At 48.9% G+C, this 20,190-nt stretch overlaps 2 protein-coding genes and 1 long non-coding RNA gene across 4 annotated transcripts; 2 read left to right on the top strand and 1 right to left on the bottom strand.

Annotated features, from left to right (window-relative positions):
* The first annotated feature begins 9 nt into the window (after positions 1–9).
* Positions 10–12,068, top strand: GSTZ1 (glutathione S-transferase zeta 1). 2 transcript variants are annotated; one of them, XM_056347908.1, is made up of 10 exons: positions 10–135; positions 3,865–3,916; positions 4,598–4,665; positions 5,131–5,211; positions 5,682–5,807; positions 6,337–6,412; positions 7,270–7,322; positions 8,595–8,644; positions 9,256–9,405; positions 11,565–12,068. In XM_056347908.1, exons 1-9 carry the CDS (start codon positions 115–117, stop codon positions 9,380–9,382), a joined length of 654 nt encoding a protein of 217 aa, XP_056203883.1. In that variant the 5' UTR covers positions 10–114; the 3' UTR covers positions 9,383–9,405; positions 11,565–12,068. The 2 variants fall into 2 exon arrangements, with proteins under 2 accessions (XP_056203883.1, XP_056203884.1); XM_056347909.1 differs by lacking the exons at positions 10–135; positions 11,565–12,068 and adding an exon at positions 3,234–3,336 and having other exon boundaries at positions 9,256–9,649.
* On the bottom strand, positions 10,630–20,104 carry LOC130153300 (uncharacterized). Its single transcript, XM_056347899.1, has 13 exons — positions 18,468–20,104; positions 18,002–18,178; positions 17,642–17,747; positions 17,011–17,133; positions 16,262–16,475; positions 15,263–15,286; positions 14,345–14,467; positions 13,607–13,794; positions 12,644–12,843; positions 12,230–12,321; positions 11,863–11,917; positions 11,085–11,182; positions 10,630–10,933 (listed from the first exon to the last, which is right to left on the bottom strand). Exons 1-13 carry the CDS (start codon positions 18,626–18,628, stop codon positions 10,719–10,721), a joined length of 1,776 nt encoding a protein of 591 aa, XP_056203874.1. The 5' UTR covers positions 18,629–20,104; the 3' UTR covers positions 10,630–10,718.
* LOC130153307 (uncharacterized) lies at positions 14,467–15,864 on the top strand. Its single transcript, XR_008823315.1, has 2 exons — positions 14,467–15,480; positions 15,582–15,864. It is a non-coding gene; the product is annotated as an uncharacterized LOC130153307 (long non-coding RNA).
* Positions 20,105–20,190: the final 86 nt, after the last annotated feature.

Here is a 20,190-nt window from a genome sequence, read left to right as displayed (position 1 = left end):
CCTGGGAGACGGAGTCTGAGGCGGCGGGCGCGGGGGTCGCCGGGAGCTGCGGGCCTGCCACGGCCGCCCGGCCCTGAGGCGAGGAGGGGGCGGCGCCCCGGCCCCCGGCGCGGGATGAGCTCTGCCGCCGCCAAGGTACGCGGTGCTGGCTCCGCAGCGCTGCGGAGCGGCCCGCCCGGGTGGCGGGAGGGGAGTTGGGGGGCGATGGCGGCCCGAGGGACGGTGGGCCTGGGCTGGGGGCCCCGCTCGGTCCGGCCGCGGCAGCTGACGGGAGCGCGGCCTAAGCCAGCTCCTGGGGCCGCGACCTGGCCGGGCCGGCGTTACCGAGGGGCCGCACCCCGTGCACAGCGTCCCTTGCCTAGGTTTCCACAGCCCCAGCCTGCACCCACGTCTCTGTGGCAGCGCAGCGCAAGGAATTTACCCCCATGCTAAATAAAACTCATCCCTTTGGAAGCAGCGGTGGTGTTTACCTAAGATAGTTCATTCGTGTGAGCGGTTTACACCAACACCAGCTGCAGAGATACTGAGAGTTCAGGAGCAAAGCTGTTCCTTCTACTTATTCCATTACATTTTAACCCAGCAGAATACAAGTGATGCCTTGCAGACACCAAGGTTTCCCCTGCACAAGCCTCCAAGGGGCTGTTTTCTCTCTTGTGTCCCATGTGAGTGGCTGCCCTGTGACAGTGCATCGGTGCAGGCTGCTTGGGGCAATGGGTCTCAAGGAGCAGGTGAAAGGCTTTGCCTTTCCAAGTGCATCCCAAATACAAGCCTGGAAAGAGGTGGTATCCATACTGAAGCAGACACAGGCTGGGAAACCCAGGAGCTCAACACACAAAGCTTGGGGTGTCTCTTCCATCTTCTTCAACAGTGAAAGGCATTTCCCAGAGTTTTACTCTGGGTTGGGATTTAAGCCCAAACTTTCCTCACAGCACCACTGATGCTGGAAATGAAAACGGAACCGAACTAAACCAGAAATCTCAGTGGACATCAAGCAAATGTTTTTCCCCCAGCTATCCTACCAGCCCCAACCGATCTAACCTGCAGCTTATGGGGATTGTACCCCATGGGCTTGTAAATGGAGGCAGTTCTTCCCCACTACTTCCCTGGCCCGCACTCAGCTCTTCCTCCTAGATACCATGTCACTCTGGGACCTGTACACTGAGGACAAAATCCTTCTCCTGTGTCTGGTCTTTACGTAGCTGATTGTTTTGCCTGTGATCTGCCTTGCCACTGGGAGCAAAACAGCATGAACTTAAGAGATCATTCCAGGCCCCAGCCTCTGGAGACATAGTTCCCAGCTAAGGGATGGGTTGTTTCCATGTTCTTTTTGGTGAAATCCCCTTGGGCCCTTGAAATTACAGAGTGAAGCAATTAGCTTTGCACAATTTATTAAAAATGATAGCACAGGCAGCAAAACCAGCAAAGAACTGCAGAGAGGATATCATGGTTTGGTCCCAGCCAGCAACTAAGTACCATGTATCTGCTCACTCCGCCCTCACCCTGCCCCTGCCCACAGTGGGATAGGGAGGAGAACTGGAAAAAGGCAGAACCCGTGGGTTGAGATAAGAACAATTTAATAATTTAAATAAAGTAAATAATAATAATAATTGTAATTGTAATGAAAGGGGAGATAACAAAAAGAGAGAGAGGAATAAACCCCAAGAGAAACAAGTGATGCACAATACAGTTGCTCACCCCCCACTGATAGATGCCCAGCCAGTCCCCGAGCAGCAATCAGAAGCCCCCAGCCAACTTCCCCCAGTTTCTATACCGAGCATGATGCTTTATGGTATGGAACATCCCTTTGGCCAGTTGGGGTCACCTGTCCTGGCCGTGCTCCCTCCCTGCTTCTTGTGCACCTGCTCACTGGCAGAGTGTGGGGAACTGAAAAGCCCTTGATTTAAAGTAAGCACTGCTTAGCAAAAACTAAAACACCAGTGTGTTACCAACATTATTCTGATACTAAATCTAAAACTCAGCACTGTGCCAGCTACTAGGAAGAAAATTAACTCTATCCCAGCTGAAACCAGGACAGAGAATCAGGAGTGTCTCTGCCAGCTGAGAGGCCAGAGCCCAAAATAGATGTTGTGAAGGACATGAATTTCTGAGCCAAAAAATCACCAGCAAGGTCCCCAGGAAAAGCAGCTTAAATCAGTATGTCATAAATGCTGCATGTTTCCCTTTAGAAGTCAGAGCTTCTGTTTCTTTCTCTGCAACCAGCAGGCTAGACATCTGGAAAAAAAGTATAGCTGGGATTTCTGATGCCCTGATTCCAGAAGCAGAGAATTTAAGAAAAATGAGTAAATACTTTGTCTGCAAAAGTGTTGCCAATACTGCCATCACTTCCCTGCTCGCTTATAAACCATTTCTCCAGTAAACTTTGACTAGAGTAATTTAATCAAATGCATACCTCATTTAAAATTATTTGAACCAATCTAAACTGTAAGAGAAGCATCAAGTTTACAAAGAGTACTGGAGCAGAGAGATCCTGGGGGTCTTTCTGGTTTTCCGTTGACAGACTGTGTGTCAGTAAGCAAATCCCTGCGTTCTTCTGCCTTGCTGTCAGTCTCTGGTATAATTTCTATGCATTTGGGAAGGGTGGAGACCCAGAGAGATCCCTGTTATGCCATGGGATCTATGGAAAAAAGGAGAGACATGATCACAGGTTTATTTAGAGACATGCATGAATATCAGTTTCCTGTGTGGAAAGAAAAGACTGTAACACAAAAAACCTGAGCTGTTTATTTCTCACAAAGCTGGCCTGGGAACAAAGCAGCTGCCTCTCCCAGGCCTGCAACATAGAAAACTCTCTGCACCAGCTGGTACTGATGGGAGGAGGGCTGCAGGAGGACCCTTAGGGACCTCACTACAAAGGCAGCCCCTTTTCAGGGAGCTGGCAGTCATTCCCTAGTGAAACAGAAATTCTACATGTGACTTTGGTTTCCTTATTTTGTTCCCCAGGGCTGTATTTCTGCATTGGCAACTGCTGAGAGCCTGACAGGCTCTCTAGACATCTTACTTCTGGACAAAAAAGCTAGGGAAATAAGGATGGTTCCTAAATGTGCTTCCAACCTCAAGGCTGGTTAATGGTTCTGATACCAGGGCTGGGGCTGCAGCACAACACAGAGATGCAGATGCAGCTGACTTCAGTCGCTTAGGATTGAATCTGACTGGCTGTTTTTTGTGTCCTGGGCACAGATTTGGGAGCGTAGTCCTTTTCTCATTGGCTTTAGGACAGAAGCCTTCCCCCATACCAGCTGAGATAAAAGGGAAAGCAGAGAGGTTGGTTTCATTTCCTGGAGTAGATTGTGCACATTGACCATGGCATCTGAAAAGGTGAGAGCTTGGACAGGGTGGAAGTGTCTGGGAAAGCTGCCTCAGTGCTAGAGTTCAGGTAAAGATGAATTGTCTGCCATCTTGGCCTTCATCTCAAACAGCAGAAGCTTTTCTAGTTTGGGAAGAGGGCTGTCCCTGCCCTGCATGTCTGGAAAAGCTATTTCATGCCACGCAAATACCCAGTGCAGGTACTTGGCACAATCAGTAGGGAATTTGTTTCAAAAATCTAAGATAGGATAGAAGTTAGCAACATCTGATAGGGAGAAAGACAGAAGCTTTGCAGGAGATAATTTTAAGGTCACTGGAAACATTGGGTGCAACTAAATATTCAGAGGGCCTGGAGGAAAGACAGTGATACTACTTGTACGCCCAAAACAGGATCAGTCAGTTTCAGAAAGGAGCCTTCTCTGTCCCAAATGTTGCTCTTCCCTGTCTTACTGTTCCTGAAATGCCTTCTGTTCATGCACTGTTCTCTGTACAATGCTCTGGTGTTCCCACCATATAACCACTTTCTCTCTCTCTTCTCAGCCTATACTTTATAGCTATTTCCGAAGTTCCTGCTCTTGGAGAGTGAGAATCGGTAAGATCCAGTATTGATCTCTTCTGTTGTCTTGGTGTTATTGCATTATCCTCCCCTTCGCTAACCTGATTAATCAGTCACTTTTTTTAAGAGACAGATCAGCAAACATGAACCTTGGAACAGCGAGGCATTTCCCAGTGGGAGGGAAGGGAATACCACAATTTATCTGGAGCAGGGGGAAGGGAGAGGAACAGGCTGGAGGGCTTCGCTCAGCCTGCAGCTAGAGGGAATTACTCCTTTTGTAAAGCTAACATGATGCAGATGGCTGTTTCTCCCACATTATCTAGAGGGGCCATGCACTCTATTTTTACATGGATACTGCCTCAGACTCTGGTTTGCCCAATCTTGAGAGCTAAGCAGGGCTGGGAATGGTCCCTACTTGTACTGAGACAGTCTTAAGCAAAGTTATCCAGGTGAGCACAGGGTAAACCAAATCAGGACAGGCTGTGCTGCAAAGAGTGGCAAAGCTTATTTTGAAAAATGCAGTGTTTTTGCCAGGACTGATCTTTAGTGCTTTGGTCCTTCATTTGCCAGAGCACTGTCTTCTTGGTGGACTCAGGCCACCTTTTATGAGGGATAAGGTCTTTTTTCAGATGGAGATGGTAATATTTGCCTAAGCCCATTGCCAATGGAACTGGTCTCACTGTGCCTGTCTGAAGCTGTACACTCTGCTCTCCCTAGCACTGGCTCTGAAAGGGATTTCCTATGACCTGGTGCCTGTGAACCTCTTGAAGGATGGGGGACAGCAGGTAAGGATACAGATACCATTTCTCTCTCCAGGTGTTCTGAACCTGGGGATGGTCAGGAGAATTGGGATTAGCACTAGGAAGTTCACGGGCAAAGTGACTGAATTTCTCACCGCTTCTCTGTAATTTATAGTTGCTTTCAGCTAGTATTCCCTGGCATGCAAAATAGCATGCCGGGGAGAAGGTGACTGCAGGAGATAAAGGTTTTTTCCTCTCTTAAACATCTATGACTGAATTTCATAAGGCTGAAGATCTTTTGCTCCTGCTTAGCATGATATAACTGAACATATCCGGTGCACAGACTTCAGAGAAGCTGCACTGCAATTTAAACATAGACTTGACCTCATTCAGTTAGCACCAGGGACTATGTGTGTGGCAGGGAGTCTGTGTCCAAAAGATGCTGAATGATAGCAAGGGGCTGCAGTAGTTTCTTGTTGCAGTAGAGTGAGCTCAGGTTTGTTTCCACAGTTTTCTGCTGAATTCAAGGCAGTGAATCCAATGCAGCAAGTCCCAGCCTTGAAAATTGATGGCATCACCCTTTCTCAGTCGGTGAGTTACCAGACACCCTGTTAAACCATTCACTCCAGCCTGCTGCCCAGTCTGGAGGGGGTGGCTTTGCCCCATCTTTTCCCCCAGAGCTCTCATCTGTGCCTTGGAAAAAAAAATGGCATTAGTGATAAACAATCCCACTTGGGGGCAGAAATAGCACGTAGCTTCTACTACAAAAATGCTGTCAAGGATTTGATCTCAACTCAGCTTTGGTCCTAACGTCACCTTTCACTGAGCAGTGTAGTCTGACTTAGATGGCTGTGCCAGGGTTTGCGTGAAATTACAGCTGAGCTAAATGACAACAAAGTCCCAAGCAGACATAAAGGGGATATTCTGTTGCTTTAATTGGTAACAAACGTCATTCAAAAGTGGTTGTAATCTCTTAGATCAGCTCCCCTTCCTAGATGTTCAGGATGTGAGCTTTTCCTTGGCTCTCCAATAACCTCCCTTTATCTCTTTGTTCGTTTCAGCTAGCTATAATTCATTACCTAGAAGACATCTGTCCTAACCCCAGGCTCCTGCCCCAAGATCCGAAGAAGAGAGCCCAAGTCAGAATGATCGCTGATCACATTGTCTCTGGCATTCAGCCACTCCAGGTATTGCCTTGTTATATCCATGCAAATGAGAAAACCAGGACAGGTTTCTGGGCGTCTGTATCTCTGAAAAGCTCAGTCTCTCTAAATTGTTGCCAGCCAGTAGTGTGGTAGACCTTAAAACTGCATGTTAGCAAATAAAATCTCTGCTTAGCCTCTGCCTGATCTGCCAATGGCAACAATACAGTATTTCATACAAAGAAAATCCTGTAGCACCCCAGGGTTCTTTCCAGAAACAGCTGAACCCATGTGGTTTCACTAAGTCTAGAATGTTTTAGGAAGAAGAAAACTGAGCAACCCAAATGGCAGAGGCAAAAGGGATGCTCTGGCAGCTGCTACAGGACAGTCCCAAGAGAGAGATACAGCAGGGTGCATGATTTGGTGCAGGTGAGGTCGGGGCTGACTCAGCAGGCTGAACTCAAGCTAGGGGTTCAGGCTTGGCAGCTCATCTCCTGTGCTCCACTGGATGAGGCAGTGAGCAAGATCCAGCCAGCAGGGGTCAATCTAACCGGGAGATTGCTTGCCTTCGCAGAACCTGAGTGTCCTGAAGCAAATCGGGGAGAAAAAAATGGAATGGGCTCAGAACTGCATCGCATCTGGCTTTCAAGGTACGTCCCACATCCAAAATGATCGGCATTTTGACTGACTTTGAAAATGTTGCGCCACTGGAGTCCTACTTTCATCTTCAAGCAGAACTACAGATCTCCCTAGGCTGGTGTGCTGGGGTCCTGCCCTGCTGGCAGAGACAGGGCTTTTCCTGCCCAGAGTCCCTTGTCCCGGACTGGCAGCTCTCCAGGGTCTTGGAGGAAAGATGCTGTCCAGAAGGTGCCTCCGCTGCTGTGCGTGGAAGAGGGGAAGCCTGAGGCCATCCTGTACACCACAGCAGCTGATTCACCCTAAAGCACGAGGGCTGATGCACTTCTCCTTTCCACTCAGCTGCTCCCAAACTAGTGCCTTTTGCTTTAAAGCTCTATCAATCTATATTTGTATGCTTTTGTAATCAGACAAAAGATATCTGATGGCAAACTCCCACAGAATCTAGCACATTATTTTTTTATCTACTTGGGAGAAATAGGGTGCTTTTTATTTCCTCAGAACCCTTTCCCCCATGAGCTGGAATGACAGGCATATCTGTGCTTCTGGACAGACACAAGCTGTCTGAACCTTCGCATTTTTCCCCTCCTCACTCATATATCTCTATGTTGTTCTCTTAGTATTTCCATCACATTGCCTGAAACAGCTGAAATCAGCCTGGGTCCCTAAAAGCTAAGGATGCTAAAGACTACAATAACTACACTGTTGTAAGATTTCTGTTTCTTCTAGGTTCTGTCCCAAAATCCTCCTTTTTCATGCTTAGCTCAGGGTCAAAACACCCTTGTTCATAATTCCCAGTCTATAAGTTCTTCAGTGTCCCTTTCAAATGAGTTTCCAGTGCCTCACTCCAGTATACCACCTTTCTTGACAGCACTGGAGCAGATTCTGCAGCACACTGCTGGGCGCTACTGTGTGGAGGACGAAGTAAGTATCTGAGAGAGTGTTATGTACTACTGGAAAACTGAAAACCCCAGTATATTCCATAAAATAGGAAAGAAAATTAGTTGTAGAGACACAGCATCACCCCGCTCTAGTGATACATGTGCCTAGAGGTACATGTGGTGCCTTCACCATAAGACAGACAGCTGTATGGATCCTACTGAGGCCATTACTGACTGCAGGTAGTTAGAGATGTTTACTTGTGCCTGCCTCTAACCTGCTGATGGCCAGGTGCTGCAGCTGTGTCTAGGATCTGGCTGCTACTAGACGTTGTGGAAACATGATATGTATTTCATCTTTGAGATTTGGAGTTCAAAGTATCCTGTCATAGGGGCAAAGCCTGGCTCAAGAAACACAGGTTCAGTTCTTGGCTCTGCTCCATGGAACCTTGAACCAGGTTGTATTATATTTTTCTGCTCTGTTTGTCCAGTTTTGACATGGACAGATTTCAGCCAGCTTACATACAAGCTATTCTGATTCTGACCCTTACCAAGCTAGAGGCTGCCCAGACCTCTTCCATTTAGAAGTCTTGTTTGGCAGGCAATTGGATATTTCCTACAAAAGCTTTAGAAAAAAGGAAAGCTCCCACAATCTCCCATGAGGTAGAGGATTGCCTAGTAGGACCCTTATGGAACTGGAGCCCTTCGTGGGCAAAGGTTAGTTATGAGATCTTAGCTTTGAAAGGCACCTGGGGCCTTGTGACCTGGGGGCGGGGGGGGGCAGCTGCCTCTGTGCAGATAGGCAGCTAGCTGTATTGTCCTTGAGTCTTCTTTTTGGATTGCAAGTCCCTGAGCCTGTGTGCAAAGGCCATATCACATATCAGATGTTGACATTGGCAGGAACTGCTTGATACTGCTGCAATGCAAACAAGCAAAATTTACTCTTTTCCCAGCTGTGCAAACTCCCCCTGCCCTCTATCGCCTCCCCCTGCAGCTTGCCGGGGTTGTTTGCTCAGAGGCAGTTGCCATAGAAGCAGTGTCCTTGAGGTTGTCAGGATCAGCTGGTAAATGTGAAGCTCCCTAAAGGCAGATGGCTGCTTCTGCTAGTGACTGCTATGAAGTTCCTTTCCTTCGTTGTATTTGTTGTTGCTATTGTTGTATTATTAATACTGGATTAAAAAACAAGACTGTCACGACAACTCCTCTGTACTGGCTGATAAAATAATTTCCATCCTGCTGTTGAAGCCTGCCACCACGGTGAAGTGTGATGGGACAGGCTCCGAGTTACTCTAACCCCTCTTCTCTACTACATTTGCAGGTTTCCATGGCTGACCTGTGCTTGGTGCCTCAAGTTTCCAATGCTGAAAGGTAATTAAGGCTAAGCTTGAGGCACGCTTTGTGCTGGACTGTCAGAGCTTACCTTCTGCTGCTCCTTGTGCCTGTTAGGAAAGCATTGCTCCTTTCTGCCCTGTCCAGTTACGGATTCCTCTCTGCATGAGTTTTCCTATGTCATAAACACAGTCTCTTTTGGAAGCTCTTAGAAATAAGCAGCTGTGCTGTCTTCTCAGAGGGTCCTGGGGGAAAACCTGATCTGTGTCCTCAGAAAATCTAAGGTTGCCCACAGTCTATGTCCTCTCTCCCTGTTTTGCCTATATTTACATTTCACACAGGGGAAAAAGATGAATCTGACTATATTTGTTGAAAGATACAAGTAGTGGCAGCATGATTCCCAGGAAAAGCATAGTGCCTTCTTACCCTGTGCTGCACACTATTTAAAAGCATAGCGAAGATGGAAGAACTAACTAACCTTTCCTCTAGCATTCGCTTTTAAACCTACAAGGATGAACCTTTTCTAGCTTAATGCAAATGTATTCTAGCCTGTGAGATTCTCCTATACTGGGCAGGCACAGCACACTGCTTTGCCCTTCTGCTCACTGCTGCAGTAGCTGTCCAACTCACAAATTCTTTTCTTTTTGCAGATACAAAGTGGATATGAGTCCATATCCCACAATAACCAGAATAAACAAAGCTCTCCTTGAGTTAGAGGCATTCAAAGTAAGCCACCCCTCCCGGCAGCCAGATACTCCTGCAGAGCTACGAGCTTGAAGCCCTTCTACTCATTAAATCAAGTAAGCTGGAGGATAACGGGTAAAGAGGATAACAGCTACAGCTTGAGTAGGACTTCAGGGCCAGCAGGAAGCCCTAGTACTATTGTCTCACTTTCATCTGGGTGGGAAGAAGAACAGAGGTCCTGGAAGCAGCCTGGATTACTTACAGGAGCTATGCCTGTGCTGGAAAGCTTGCAACTACTTTTTGTTTTTTCTATCTGATATATCTCCATGAAGCAGATTAAAGCAGAAACATCCATAATTATCAGAAGTCCCCTTTGTATGGCTTTGGTTGGGGAATGTGGCCACACACAACAGTGAGGCATTGAGCCAATTCTGGACTCCCCACAGGGGCTGCTTCTTCCTATCATCTACAGAAAGAGCACCAGGGAGCCAGTGTACACAGTGTGCTACTAATCTATCAGGCCTGCTTGCCCTTGCAGCTGCCTCAGAGCTATGGCATAATCATCAGTGCCATGGATATAAACAATAACAGCTAGCCTCTGACAGAAGACAGCTTAATCCTAAGCCTTGTTGGGTCCTGCAGGCCTTGCAAAAGCCAACAGTTAGCAACCCTACCGCCCCTTGCACTGGGAAGAGTAGTTTACTGCCTGGCACAGCTGGTTTGTATCTCTTCCTTATGTCCAGCAGCAATCTTGTGAAATTTTTAATAAAGGTCCATCCAGAGCAAAGCTAGGTGATTGTGCCGTAGTCAGCAAGATATAAGCAGCTCATTCTCATATGCTGAAAATGATTGCCTTCTCTTCCTTTCCCCATCCTCAGACACTGCTGTAGGTGTTTTCCTCATCCTCAGCTGCAGACTATTCCCCAAGAGAATCCCACCCCATACTTTCTTCAAACCAGAATCATGCCTGTAACTTTTACTATGAAGACATTTAATGTGGCAGAATTAAAACCCATTCCACTCATCCCAAATGAGACCAACATCTGAATCACCTTCAGAGCTGAAAGCACCCCAGGAATTCCAGCCCAAAAACCTGCAGGGCAAAAAGGGAAACCTATAAACCTGTAATTGTGCAGGCACAGCTCAGATGCCACTGCATGTTTCGGCACCCCAGCTCAGGTATCAAGCCAGGGATATGGGAGTGAATTTCTGCCAGTCTGATGCTGTATATCAGCTACCCTAAGAGGGCAATACCTGCGGCCTTCAGAAAGGCTTTACAAACCCATGATCTCTTGTGCCAAGGTAGCATTCAGCTACATACAGATACTTGGACTGCCACATTGCTTGGACTCAGTTTATTGCCATCCATGTCTGTATTCAGGCTGGTGAAGAGCCCTTGCTGTCCCAGTCTCATTCTGAGTATTGTACATCATCCTAGGTCCAGCTGGATCTTGACTGTGCTGTTGTACAAAGTCCCGGCACAGTTGGAGCCCCCAAAGACCAACACCATGTGCAGGTTATGCTCCTCTTTGTTCTCCTTGTCCACATCCATCAGGTGGGCAGGAGTCAGGTCAAGCAACGTGTGGCCAGCTCGGGGCACAGAGCAGAGGTCATGGTGGATCACAGTGCTCCATGAAAGAGTATCTGGAAGTAGAAAGGGGCTATCAATACTGGAGAAGCCCAGTCCTAGTGTGAGGTATGAAAACACAAATGGACCAGGCTAGGTGTTCAGAAACACCACTGCACCCCCGTAGTCACCCTCAGCTATGGAGACAGGGAGGGGAGAGTCACTCACCTAGGTGGAAGACAAAGGCATCCTGCAGGGCTCCCTTGGCATTGCAGCCTCCACTGATCAGAACCTTCTGGTCCGACACAGCCAGAGCTGCGTGAAAACTGCGACCAAAGCAAAGCTGAAAGGTGACTACAACAAACTTGCTTGGGGTTGCCTCAGTCAGCAATGGGCAGACTTCAGCAGGAGGCTGGGGGGCTTAAGCTGCAGAACAGAAGTTAACTTCTGCTTCTCTTCTGCTCTGACTTGCTGAATAACAACTTGGAAAGACCTGTTTGTTTGCCTTTGCAGGTCAGGCCATAATCAAGCCTGAAAAGCACCTCTATCTCAGAAGGAGCTATCAAAACTGCTACATTTTGCTCTATAGAGTGAGACCAGCTAGCTGGACTTTGGTCTGATTTAGGTTGTCCTTCTAAATGGGCAACAGCGTTCCTTTAGAAACAGTATAGTCCCAGTACAAGAGTTTCTTCCTCTCTTGTGTTCCAGGTACTGTGAAGACCAAACAGCAGGCAATACAGTTCACTAGCACATGGCAGAAAACTACCCCTAGCTTGAAAGGCAGATTTCCAGGGAGACTAAGGGGTCTGTACCCCCCACAGCCTACAGACACCAACTAAGACAGCGCAGGAATTTCTGGTCCCACACCAGAGAGGATAGTACCACTGTATTTTGACTAGTGGGACAGATTGGCAACTGGGTCTGATCACAAGCACTGTTTAAACCTGGCTTCAAAAAGAAAGTGCAAAGGAAGATGATAGCTCCTGGGTCTGCAAGAGGATCTTACCAACGTGCAGAAGGCTGTCCTGCGAGGAGGGGGACTGGTGTGTACTCCATGAAACCTGACAGCCAGGAGAAAGGCAGGTGAAGTGTTCAAAAAGCTCAACATCATAACTAGACAAAAAACTTCCACACTCTGGCACATCAGCAACCTGACTTCTCTATTACCCAGCTTTTTCCAAAAAAAGTCTCTTGTTTTTGCCCATTCCCTCCCCTCTTGCCTCAGAAGCATATTTTTTTTTACCTCAGTTTCTATCTCCACTGCCTAGTTTTTATAACATTACTGTTACCTTCCCATCAGGCATGCTGCATTCCCCAGTCCCTGCCTTAGAATGGACCTTCCCAAGGCAGCCATCTGGTACAGAGTTTCTTACCCAGATCCAGGATATGCATGTCACTAAGGTAGAAAGAAGTCTTCCGACCCCCAAAAATCAGCAGCTTGTTCTTCAGTAGAGTAGCTGAATGCCTGGGCAGAGGAGAAGCAATGAACAAAGTGTCTTCAGCAAGTGCCCAAACCTGACATTTCAGCCTTGGCTTCTGCTATTGGGCTGCCGTAACTTCAATCTACACCTGTCTCTACTCCCAGCCACTGCAGCCCAAGACAGACTCCCATCCGGATTCATGACAGGAGGTACTTGGAGTCACATCGCTCAAAACGTAGCCCTATATTAAGGGGCAAACAGTGGAGAACAATCGCCTAACATTTAGGAACTTAGACTGGGGTTGGAGGAAAAGTAAACACAGGTTTCCTGCTCTATTTTGGAGGGCTGGAATAAGGGCACTCTCACCCAAACCTAGGCAGAGGCTTCTCCCCTTCTGAGATGGGCTGATACCAAATTTCATGCTCTGGGTTGAAGACATAGAGGACGTTGCTGCAGAGTCCAGCTGGCAGTGATGCCTTTTTGGGGAAAGTCCCTCCAAAAACAAAGAGCTCCTTGCGGTAGATAGTTGCACTGTGGTAGGCGAGCACTGGCATCCTCCCTTTCGCCTAGAAAAAGTCAACATACATTTGTAATGAGAAGTGTGTTGTTCACTGCGTGACCGAAGAAAAGGGGCCCACATCATGCAGTGAGTTCAACAAGTGTCAATTTTCACTTTATTGGCTCCCCAGCCAGATCTCTGCCACACAGGCAGACAGCACATCCTCTGAGTACTCAGCACCACCAGAATGCTCTGATGACAGAAGGCAGTCAACCTCCTACCCCAGCTTCCGCAGAAGACAAGGGAACAGAAAGATCTCATCCAGGCTTATTCTGTAAAAGCCATCCTGTGCCTTAACCAGGAAAGACACAGACAGTCCCTTGCTGACAGGGACTCTGCAAGGACATGACATGCAACTGAAGAGCTCGGAGATTGCTTTGCTCAGAGCAGTTTCCCGTTTGAGAAGACCAGCTCTTCGTCTCAGCATCCAGTGCAGCTCTCAACAGCACCATATGAAATGGGAGCCCATTTCCCTCTGCAGCTTGTACAGTACCTCCCACCCATGACCTTGCTCAGACACAGTGCTCTGCAGCAACCATTTTTTCATCTTGCTTCCTTCATTACAGGCACAGCCCCTGGTTTCTGCCAAGCTTGTGACCTTTCAACATAGCCTTCTCATATCTGTTAATCCCAACTAAGCAGCTCAGACAACCTGCAGCAACAGTAGGCCAAGACTACTGGAATAAGGACATGGGTACATAGATTGTCATGTTCAGGCAGGACCTGCCATCCCTCCTGTGCATTTGTCTTGGAAGAGGTGCAGTACTTACAGCCACGAGGAGCCACTTCCAGGTGACTGTGTCCAGAATATAGATCCTGCTGTAGTCTTTGTCCTCCCTTATGCCCCCAAAGACATAGATACGCTTGGTGTCTGGGTCATAGGTAGCTGTGTGACCATGCAAGCACAATGGCATGGCATTTTGTAGCTGGAAACCCACTGGAAGCCAGAAATCACTGTCTGTGGGACAAAACCAGACAAATAGGAGTTCAAAGATGCTCTCTATTTCTTCCAGATTTAAAGAATATGTCATAAAAATCTTTATTCAAAACCTTTCTCCCTTCATCTACTCCTCACCTTTGATTCAGGGCTAGAGGGGACTCAGACAGAAATGCTTCTGTATAACGAATGAAGGGGAACACTAACTAGGTGGGGAACAGTAAGGTGGAAGAGAGAATCGGTGAGGCACAGAAAGCTGCAAGGCACTGGAACTGTATCTCACACTTCTCCACCAGTCATCACACACAGACTGCAGACCACGCTGTTGCTTTTACTCCTTAAAATTCATCTCTTTCCACAATGTCTACCTTTGCTCCTGGAGGGCTCACGTATTACCCCACAGCCTCTCATGGCACCCTCTGGTGTCAGCTTAGCCTGGTGCCCATGCTGGGAGATGTGACACCTTTGCTGTTCCCTCCATATGTACAAACCCCTGAGTACCCCCTCCCATCTGCATAAGTTGTCCTCAAGTCCCACTGCCTCCATTGCCTGTTAGCCCTGAAGTCCCCACCAATTTCCAGCTTCCAGAGCGCATCCTTGCAGGACTGCTGGTCGACACCTTCGCCACCGATCAGAACAGCTGTCCCCTGGTCACTGAGGCACATGGCATGGCACCACCGTGGGCTGGGACCGCCTGGGGAGGGGAGAGCACAGGGCTGTGAGAAGAGTCTGATGAGACACCCCCAGCTCCCTTCCCTGCTGGGGAGAGCAAGGCAGCTGAAGGCGCAGAGGGGAGAAATGGGAAGGCAAAGGCCCCAGGTCCCTTCCCTCTGGGGTGGCAAGAGACATAGCTCCCTAAGGAAGATTTTCTGTTGGCTTTGGGGAATAATCGCTGTACTAGGAGAGACTTCGCAAGCAGAGGGAGCCAGCAGAGCCTGGCTGGCTGTAGGATGCATACAGGCTGCCACTTCAGACAGGCTTGGATGCCTCTCATTGATTAGCCCTTCTGGGAATGGATATCCCAGTTGGGCTATTCCCGTGTTACTCCCTGTGAGGGAGGTCTACCCAGGCTTGTTAGTGCCTAAGATACAGCAACCAGAAGCAGGGAGCTGCTTCCAGAGATATTCCTCATACTGCTCTGTTCCTCCTTTCCTCTCTCAGGCCCCTGCGGCTGGCTAAGCAAGCTAAAAAATACTTTTTAATAATTTACTTACTCCCCATCTTACTCTTTGCCTCAAAAAGCTATGCACCCAGAGGTGTGTCTGAGATTCAGAGGGGCTACAGAAGCATCCTGGAGAGCCTGACAGTGCTGGAAGCGCCTACACTGAGGGCAGTTGCATGGAAAGGAACAGTATTACATACAACTTACTTGTTATTCTTGGTCACTATGGAGTTAAAGGATGAAGCATGAGAGGCCTGTGACATTAAAGGGAATGGCATCACTGAGTGGCTGAAAAGACAAACCAGGGTCTAGGAACTAGATCCTCACCTGGCAACTCCTCCACTGTCAGATCTGCAGAAGAAACACAGAGATGGCCCCATGAAGAAAGCAGCAGACATACCACAGAAAGTGCTCAGCTCCATGGCTTAAGAGCCCTTTGGCCTTCCTTCCTCCAACCCCCAACACAAAGTTACTTCACTGCAACAAACAAGGTGCAAGACCAAGAATCCTGAAGAAAGTTTCGTCAGAAGAAATGCAGAAGACAGGTAAAAGCAGGGCAGACTTCCTTTGACTGCCATCATACCGTCACCTTTGCATTTTACCCCTCTGATGGAAACTCATTTCCTGCCCTTCTCACTGCCTACAGTGGAAGCAACTTTGTGATGGACCTGCGTTTGCCTTTGTGAGAAGGAAGCCAAGTCCCAGGAAGGCACGTGGGGACCACTGAGTTACTGTCAAACATTTACGCACAAACGTGGTCACACCCTGGAGCTGACTTGGAATTCACACTCCAGAAGCTAAGGGTTTTGATTCTAAACACCGTGACAGTTACCCTGTCACTACTGAAAAGTCAGTACAATTATACTAAATATACATATAGTCCTTTTCATATTCTCTGTACTTTAATAATAACTGATGTCTTTTAAGGACCAAGTGGTATGCTGTTTGTTTGTTGTTGAGAGGTTACAGAATGTTACAGTAGGTAACCTTGCACCTCGATTTACTTTTTTGTAAAACAAGGCTAATGATACTTGCCTTAATTTATGAAACACTTTTACTCATATGAAGAGATAGGCGTATTATGGTACAGTGTCGGCACTAAGAATATCCCATGTTCTACTTCTGGCCTTTTCCCAACAGGCAAAAATTCATCAAGCAGTTTATCCAGGAGTAAGGAGCATTCTCAGTATTTTGCAAGCCAAGACAGACAAACCCATCTTGCCTTGGGGGTATACAGAGAAATAGACTGGGAAGTTGTTGCCCAGCAGCATCGACAGATCATTCAGACAAGACCCGTAACATAAACCAGAAAGCTGCCAGAGTTACCTTCTTCACTGAGATCTCTCTCAGATGCTGTGGGTTCAAATAAAACTTTCCTGGGCTTCTTGCTGTGGACAGGACTCTTCCTGCAGGCCTCACTGGCTTCCACCTTGCCAGCTGGTGGCTTTAGGGCACAGGATACTGCCAGGGTCCTCAGTGGTGGGCGGACATCCTTCCTTCCAGGCCTGGATGCTCTAGCAGTCACCTCTGAGCTCTTAATCTGTGACAAGAGTCCCAGACAAATCAACTCTGAAGAAAAAGACCTAAAGCTACTGTGAGTTGTCTCTTACTAGGCCAGATATTAGCTTCACATGGTGATGGTTTTCAGGCTTGTCTTCCCATGGAGTCTTAAGGGCCAGCATGCCATCAGTATCAGCCTCCAAACACCTGCTGAACCATGCAGCTACCTGCTGCTGTATGCCCAGTGGTCCGCTTTCAGACTGCTGGCTGCGACAGGCACAGCCATCACAAGGCAATGGGGAAGGCAGAAAGGCTGGCTGTGCTAGGAGTAAGCAGGCTGATTGATCATCCCACCAAGGGCTGTTAAATTCAACCCTTCCAAAGGCATTTTAATGGAGAGTACCGCGTTCTTTAGCACAAGTGAATCTTTGGCTCCAGAACATGCTTAGCCAGGTCTCCACTAAGAGAGCAGCAGGTGTTTCTGCTAGACATCAACTGAGCAGCTCCAAGGGAGGGAGAAGATACTAAGGAGAGGGTGAAATAATGAGAGAAAGGCTCCAGGAGGATACACGTACCATAGCAGGATTCTCCAGGTCCTGGGCAAAGGACGCATCATCTGCTGGGAGCACTGGTGACTGGGTGGTCTCCAGGACGAGGAAGGGGTAGACAGGCGTACTGCTGGAGACACCTCGGAGCAGCTGCGGCAGGAAAAGTGACAGTGAGAATAAAAGGACATGCCAAGTGTGCTGGCCTCCCACCACACAGGGTGAGCAAAAAGATGTCTTGCAAGAGACAGATTCCCAGCAAGGGAATAGCCCAGGTTTCATCTCCAGCACCAGCAAGGTAAACAAAGAAAAGCAAAGCCAGGTACTGGTAAATGCTAAAGCCAAGGGCTTCAGCACAAGGTAAGTCAACTGTGTAAGTATCGCACACCCAGGAGAGCGAACCTGAAAGTGAACCGCTCTCTGCTGCCCATCTCATGCAACACTTGAGGTGTTTTGGCACAGCTATTTAGGGAATAGGCCTGGAGCCCCACAGAGGGTTTAGGCTCGGCACAGGCATGCATTAACGGATCTGCATTTGGCAGCTCTGCCTTGGAGTAGCAAAGAGAAGGAAGAGGAAAGGATGGGAGAGGAAGTTCTGTAGCTCAGAAGTGACAACATTTGGGACCCAGGGCAGAAAAGATGAGGATGTCACTTCTTTTACCTGCCCATTGACAGTCAGGACAAGCTTCACAGAGTTGCCTTTGTCCATCTCTTTCAATGAGGCCATGAAAATATCCGTTCTCCAGTCACCTTCCCACACCAGAGACCTACACAGGAACCATGGATTTTTCAGCCCACAAGTGACACACTGGCCAGGGAAAATATCTTGCTCCCACACCCCAAAGCCTGAAAAGATTCAGCCCCGAAAGCCAAGAGGAAGCTGAAATCATCACTAGAGAGAAACACCATGGTGGAGGACCAGCAGGCTGGAGCAGCCTTGGGACACTGGCAGAACCACAGAGCAGAAAGCTTTTCCAGGACGCCCTCCTGACTCCCTGGCAGTGCCGGCTCTGGCCACAACCTGCGGGCGGGCTCCAGCACGCCGACCCGCTGCGGCGCCACGCTTGGGGACACCAGCACATCCACCGCGACGCTCGTGTCCGGAGAGTAGCAGCTCCAGTCTCCGAGCCCGAACACCACCAGCTGCTTTGGCAACGGCAGGGGCAGCCAGGCCTGGAAACCCATCTTGCTGGACTGGCTGCGAGGGAAGAGAAACAACAGAACGCTGAGGTAACCATCAAGAGGTAAAATGGAAAGTCTAAAAAAATCTATGAAAAGGCTTGAAAACGTGTTGATGCCGGGAAAGGTGAAAGGAGAGGGTTTGTGTCATTTAAAGAGGAAATGGTGCAGGGCTGCAATGGAAATAACGGGCAGCTGGTGAAGGGAGCCCGTGAGCCGCGGGCAGCTGCAGAGCCGGGAGGTGCGGCCCGCAGGGCGCCCCGCGGTACCCGCCCCGCGGTACCTGCCCCGCGGTACCTGCCCCGCACCTCTCCAGCCGCCGTGGCGGCTCCCGCAGCGCCCACAGCACGTAGAAGGCGAGGCCGCTCCTCGGGGCGCTGCCCCCCGGCCCCGGCTGGCTCCGGCCCCGGCCCCGGCCCCGGCCGGCCAGCATGGCAGCGATGCTGCGGGGGCGCCCGCCGGCCGCCATTAATGCGGCGCAGCCGGGGGCGGGAGGCGGTCACCGCCGACCACCCACCGGCCCCGGCCGGGCCCGCCCCGGCCCGAGAGCCCGGGGGCCGGCGCCACCCGCGGCAGGAGATGGGCGGGGCCCAAGGCAGGCCCGGCCGCGGCTCCCCGCCGGTTGCGCTCGCTGCCGGAGCCCAGGGCCCGCGGCCCCGGCCGGGGAGGGGGCAGGGTGTTTGCCGGTTCCCCCGGGAGGTGATCCGTCCGCGTTTCTGGCAGCTCTCACCCAAAGGAGCAGGTGCAAAACTTGCTCCTCTTACTCTGCCGTCAGGGCTACCAGCAAGAGAAGGCAGGACGGTGGCAGATACTCCTTAAAAAAGAATTAAATCGGTGTATACGTTAATTACAGAGACCACTGTGTACCTAATACCACAAATAACACTGAAGAGCTGTGCTAAGCTTCAGGCTGCTGTTGATAACTAAAACCTCTGAAAGCAGTAACAGTGCTTCAGCAGCCGAGAAGGTTCTCTGTGCACAGCTGAGACGGGGAGGAGGCACTGCCTGCTGCCAGACCATCACCCAGCAGCTCACAACCACAGCGTTTCTGCTGCAGCCCCACCACAAAAATTACAGAACGGGTGGGAAAAACTGACATTGTGAAATTCCACATCGCTCCCCTGCACCCCCACAAGCTGCTTGGTTTTCCTCTTGGCCTGAGCCAGGCACAAGGATTCATAGGGAGAGCATGGCAAGCAAACAGCTGTAGTGCTGTTTCTCTTCAGTGGTCTTCAAAGGAGACAGAATGTCTTTTAACTTGGCAGAGCCATCCATCCCTTTGATCAGCTTGCTTTATCATTGCTCCTGCCCATCAATTATTTTATAAAAGTGTTCCAAGAAAACACAGGGCTAGAACAGAGACAACTGAACTTCTGCAGCATTTGTCCTGTTGAGCTTCCTAAGAAGACAAGTGAGAAAGGACGGCTCCAGCTGCAGGTACCATTCCTCATTTTGACTAGCAGGTGCTTCCTTCAGGCCATGTAAATAGTCTTCATAGTAAGAGAAAATTGATGGGCAAGCAGCTCTAAGGAGCTATGAAAGGCAAACACTTCTCTCTAAATAATTTTTATCAGTACCTGGTAACAGAAGAGATGGTTTTAGTCCCTCAGACTGAAAGCTGAAGTAACGGAAGAGTGAGCTATAGGGGATCTCTGCAAATGGAGCCGACAAGTACCAATATGAAACGCTGGAGGGTAAAGTATTCAAACTCTACCCATGTCCATTACATGTGCTTAGCTACTTGCTGGTTCCTCTCCAGTTCTCTAGGCATTGAGTACAATCTCAAGCATTGCAAAGAATTTGAAGAATTTAAAAAAAAAAAAAATAATCCCAGTAAATCATTTTAACAGACAGAAAATTTCCTGGCTGGAACCATCGTCGCCAGCTGAGAACAGAGCATTTTCCTATCCATTTGCAGCCAGCACATCCAGTACACTGCAAAGTACATTGAGTATTTGTCTCTTCTTCGCTCGTAAAACTAAGTTTAATTGCATTCTTGTTTTGTTGGAAAGTCTGTAGTTCAGTGTTCCA

This window comes from Falco biarmicus, chromosome 7 (assembly GCF_023638135.1).
Source record: "Falco biarmicus isolate bFalBia1 chromosome 7, bFalBia1.pri, whole genome shotgun sequence".
Lineage (NCBI taxonomy): Eukaryota > Metazoa > Chordata > Aves > Falconiformes > Falconidae > Falco > Falco biarmicus.
The sequence above is the reverse complement of the archived record's forward strand: the minus strand, read 5'-3'. Positions and strand labels throughout refer to the sequence as shown.